General features: G+C 42.4%; 1 protein-coding gene across 1 annotated transcript; it reads left to right on the top strand.

Annotated features, from left to right (window-relative positions):
- Positions 1-331: 331 nt before the first annotated feature.
- On the top strand, positions 332-4,458 carry LOC134869712 (zinc finger MYM-type protein 1-like). Its single transcript, XM_063891582.1, has 4 exons — positions 332-375; positions 2,375-3,493; positions 3,598-3,700; positions 4,234-4,458. Exons 1-4 carry the CDS (start codon positions 332-334, stop codon positions 4,456-4,458), a joined length of 1,491 nt encoding a protein of 496 aa, XP_063747652.1.
- The last annotated feature ends 870 nt before the right edge of the window (positions 4,459-5,328 follow it).

Below are 5,328 nucleotides of genomic sequence, written 5' to 3'. Positions count from 1 at the left end.
GATTGGCGAAGGTGTTGTCAGAGATATTTACTGTTCTTTTTGGCAATAATTTTATGATCGCTGTACTGCTGGAACAGCAGTCAAAGTTCCATTCATTAGGCATGACTTTAGCTGTGAAACCTGGAAGGCCATTGCCAGAATTTTGCTTTCAGGTTTACAAACATGTCAGTATTTGCCGATAAAATTAGCTTTTCCTCTGATGGAGAACCTCTTTCATGGATCTGTGTGCAGCAAACTCCTAGAAAGCTTTCTTCAGTATGTGAGTATTCAGGACCAGGACATTCTCAAAAAGGCGCTTGAGGATTTCTCATCAGTTGATCCCAGCGAGCTCATGGAAGTCCTTGAGAACTACGAGTGCCGAAAGATGATCAAAGCGTAAACGCTTCCACAGATCCTGAAGGAGATTGCACATAAAGAACTAGTACAAAAACCTAGGTATGTAATTGATTGTTGTGATATAATCACTTGTACCAAAATCCAGGTTGTCTTTACAAAAATGTCAGACTTCTCCAGGAGGCCTATTGGCCACACATGTGCATTTGTGCTGGAGGTGTCAGATAGTTACGATAACTTCCCAGATTTTAGATGCTGTTTTGGACAGCAACATCTGGGTTATGGACATTGTCTAGGCTTCTGATGTTTTGCCCTGTCACATGCATATTGCTCAGGGATGTTTTTACAGGGCTTTGAAAACGCTGCTACCTGAAACGTTAATTCTGTAACATATATGTTTATGTTCTCTAGCACTTCAGCTGTTTTTTTTTATTATACAGCCAATTGTATAATTGCACTCATGTTTTATACAGTTTAGGCTATGTGTTCATTGGACACAATTTGTGTTTAGGCCTATGTATTTGAGTCTGACTGAGATTTGTATGTTTTGGCTTGTCACATGCATATCGGTCATAAATGTTTCTACATGCATTTGAAAGTTATTCCTCTTGAAATATTGATCTATACTTTTATGTATACTGTTCTCTAGCACTACATAACTTTTGTTGTATGCATTTTTTTGTATTTGTACTTTTTTGTATTTTTGTAAAGCTGTCATGTTTTATATGGTGTAGGCCTATGTGCTGTTTGAACACAATAGGCCTATGTGTTGTTTGTTGGAACTTGAGCTGCTCAGTGTACTTGAGTACATTGAAAACAATAAGTAAAATGAGTTTTAAGTAAACGCTTTCGAAACCATTTAAGAAGTCAGTGATTTTATTTGTCACTTACATTGTTATTCAGTGATGGCATGCTGTGAGGTCTGTGGCAGGGTAAGCAGCGTGTCACAACAGCACTGTCAAGTGCAAAATCAAACAAAAGTAAGATAGATAAAAATAAAATATGTCAAGTTAGTTTCTGAGGGTGATAAAGAGATGAGTTGTACAGCCTCATCACTGCTGGTAGAAAAGAACAGTATCTTCTAGTCAAAACACTTAGAGGAAATCACCCAGTAAAGGTACTCTTCAGCTCAACAGACTTGCCATTCAGTGGATTAGAATGTTCAGCTTGTCCAGCAGTGGCGGTGCGTCAATAGTGGGCGCTTGGGCGCCGCCCACCCTGACTTTTTGAGTTAAAAAACGTTATATATACAACATAATTGAAATAAGAAATGTACCGTGTTTATGGGTTAAATGTGTATGGGAGACCACTGTCAAGAACCGCTAAAATGTGTCCGGACATAATATATTGCCATTCGCCTTTTCTGAGAATAGGCAGGTCGGCTACCGTCCGTGGGCGCCGATAACATGGGAGTCTATAGGAGAGCTTATACTTTTCTCAGTCATTTTAGCAAGGATAGCTTTTCATTGGGGGATGAAACTTAGATCTGTGGGCGCTAATCTTTGCACCCACAGCCAATGGCATTGTTTCTTAGTTCAATGTGACATTCTTAGATACGCGATTGGACTATTTCGGCGAATCAGCATAGTTATCATTCCCTAACCACAAGCGTAAAGAGCAGCACCGTAGCTAGCTGAAACTTAGATTGAGTGAATATGGCGACATCGATGGCTGAGAACTCCGTGCAAGCTCTACTTAGAACACCGTTTCATCGACTATCAGATGTCGAAAAGAAGAAATTGAAAGACTTGGGACCCGAGCGTCCGGATTTAAACATTCAACAGACGACCACTGATCGCGGGAGAACCTACACTCGGACTTTCTCCTCAAACTTGTATGCTAAGCGGAATTGGTTAGCTGGTTGTACAGTGAGCAATGCCTTTTTTTGTTTCCCTTGTCTGTTATTTCAAAGTCCTGGGACTGAAACACTTTGGACTACAACCGGGATGAAGGATCTAAAGCACTTCACACAAAAATGTAAGAAGCACGAATGTGGCCGCAGCCACCTAACCAACTGTCTTAAGCTAAACCTCTTTGGAAGACTGAGCATTGCCGAGCAGCTGGATGAAGGATACCGAATTGGCATTCGGAAACATAATGAAGAGGTGAGAAAAAACCGACACATCCTCTCCAGAATAATAGACTGTGTGAAGTTCTGTGGTGCCTTTGAGTTGGCCCTTCGTGGCCATGACGAGAGCGAAAACTCGGAGAACCCAGGGATTTTTCGTGGCTTGGTGGACGTCGTTGCATCACTGGACGGTGTACTGAAAGAGCATCTGGAGAGCGCAACTGTCTTTAAGGGAACATCCAAAACAGTCCAGAATGAACTTCTTGACTGTATGCTGTCTGTTGTGAGGGAAAAGATCATCAGTGAAGTTCAAAGCAGCGATTTTCTATCGATCCAAGCAGATGAAATCACGGACATTAGCACACAAGCCCAACTTGTGCTTGTGCTTCGCTACATCAACGATAAGAATCTGGTGGAAAGATTCTTTGAGTTCATCCCTCTGCAGTCGGCTATAGCAGAGACCATTGCCGATGCTTTAAAAGAACGCCTTGCTGCCATCCTCCCAGGTGAGCAGAAAAGTAAACTCATCTGCCAGGCATATGACGGTGCTAGTGTAATGAGGGGTGCCACTTCAGGAGTTCAGAAGAGAATCCGGGATGACTACCCAACAGCCCACTATATCCACTGCTATGCCCATCAGCTCAATCTTATCATGCAACAGGCTACCTCCCACGTAGTCAAAGTCAAAAACTTTTTTTCCGACCTGGGTGGATTTTCTGCGTTTTTTTCAAGATCCCCCAAGCGGACCAGTGTGCTTGATGAGGTAGTGGCCCATAGACTACCAACAGCCAGCACTGTGAGATGGAACTTTCACAGCCGTGCCGTCAATACTGTGTTTGAGCAAAGAGAACACCTCGTTGAATGCTTTGAAAGAATTCGAGCATCAGGTGGCTTTGATGACAAGACCAGCCAAGAAGCAGGAGGCTACATCAGGCTACTGGAGGATCCTCAGTTCAACTTCTTCCTGCAACTGTTTCATAAAATAATGCCACACGTGGACGTCCTCTATGCCAAGCTCCAGAAGAGAGACATAGATTCAGTCCATATAGAAAGATGCATCCAGCAGTTCCAAGAGGACATACAAAAAATCAGGTAATCTCATTGTTATTCTGTAAGCGTAGTCAGTGCATTCTTTCACTTGTACCATAGTTATAAGATAAACATGATTTGTAAATTATTGTTATTTTTATTTACAGAGATTCTCTCCATGCAATGGTGGTGGAGCAAAGCAGTGGCTCTCAGCAGCCGAGGAAGCGCCGGGCTGTGTCGGAAGATGAGCTTAGAAGGATTGCTGCTGAGGTGAGTGTCAAAATCAGCAGATGCCTGTGTTACAGTTAAATCCATGCAAATAGGTTTGATATACAGTTTGAGTTAATAACATGGCTGGAGTTCAATATTTAGAGACTGAAATACTGAGTTCTTTGGTGGTAGGGGGTGTGCTTGACCATAGGGGTATGGCCATACAAATGTTAATGTCATGGCTTCAGACATAGGCCAACCATCAGGGTCTGATTGCTCTGGCACCTAGACCAACAAAAGCCAGGAACCAAATCTGATAGCTCTGGTTCTTAGACACACAAAAGCAAAGAACCAAGTCTGATAGGTTTAAACATAAACAAAAGGCTAAGCTTGATTGCTCTGACCTGGTGCTATGCAAACTAAGAGTGTGGGTCTATTTGAGATGTAGTTTGGTGTGTAAGATTATGGTCTGATTTAAATAAATCATCTAAACTTAACCCAGACTAAGACTTGGCTTTAAGTGATCTGATATAGATATTTCCCACAACTTATCTGTCTTTCCTCTCTCTCTCTCTATATATATTTATCTGTAGGTATGTGACACCATACTTGGACACACCAAGGAACGCTTTGCCTTCAAAGACCACCTCATCAGTGCCACCTTACTGCAGGGCAACCAGTTTGAATGCTACCTCAAGGTATTCCCTGAAGTTGCTTTGGCCACCACATTGAAGGCCTATCCAATTCTGGATGGAGGCAAGCTGAAGACAGAGGCTTGGCCTCATCTATGGCACAGACGAATTCAGATCCTGCCGTAGTGCTGTGGATCTTTTCCAGTTGTTCATGGAAAACAATCTATCTGAGGTATTTTCAGAGACAGTTACACTGCTGAAAATCATGATCACAACTCCCATGACCACTGCTGAGGCTGAGAGGTGTTTTTCAACTCTGAAAAGGATTAAAACCTTCCTCAGGAACACCATGAGTCAGGAGAGACTGAATGCCTTAGCCATGCTCTCAATGGAAAAAAGGCTGGTCACAGACATGATTGACTTTAACCAGAGAGTTATTGAGGAATTTGCCAGCTTGAAAGAGAGGAGGGCTAAATTTCTTTACAAGTAGTGGGGCCTACTCTGGCACATAAATGTCAAATGTGATGAATATGTGTCTGAATACTAATCTAAACCTAGTTCCAATGTTTGTAATGAGCAGTGTGTTTTTGTTTAATAAATCTTTGTTTTTCAATATATTCTACTGAATCTCTTTTGTGGGTTATTTTCTCATTGCGGAGTGCTATTTAAACCGTGCCGCCCAACTGCGCCCCCCCAAAAAAAATGTTCACCAGCCGCCACTGTTGTCCAGTATCCATTTCTCCGGAGGCATCCCCACTGAGTCCAGTTGAATTGCTCCACCAATGACTGAGCAGGCCTTCCTGATCAGCTTGTACAGTTTGTTGATGTATTTTGCTTTTCACACCACCACTACATGTCACTGCCTGATAGCATTTGTAGCAGGTTACTGCAGACATTAAAAGATTTTAACTGGTAGAAAATACAGATCGCTACACCCCTTCTTATAAGGGGCCTCTGTAATCCTAGACCACACCAGTCTCTCATCTAAGTGCACACCAAGGTATTTGTAGGAGTGCACAACTTCCACATCAACTCCACAGATGAAAATCTTAGGTC

Source organism: Eleginops maclovinus, chromosome 9 (genome assembly GCF_036324505.1).
Source record: "Eleginops maclovinus isolate JMC-PN-2008 ecotype Puerto Natales chromosome 9, JC_Emac_rtc_rv5, whole genome shotgun sequence".
NCBI lineage: Eukaryota > Metazoa > Chordata > Actinopteri > Perciformes > Eleginopidae > Eleginops > Eleginops maclovinus.
Note: the sequence above shows the minus strand (reverse complement) of the source record. Positions and strands in the feature narration are given on the sequence as shown.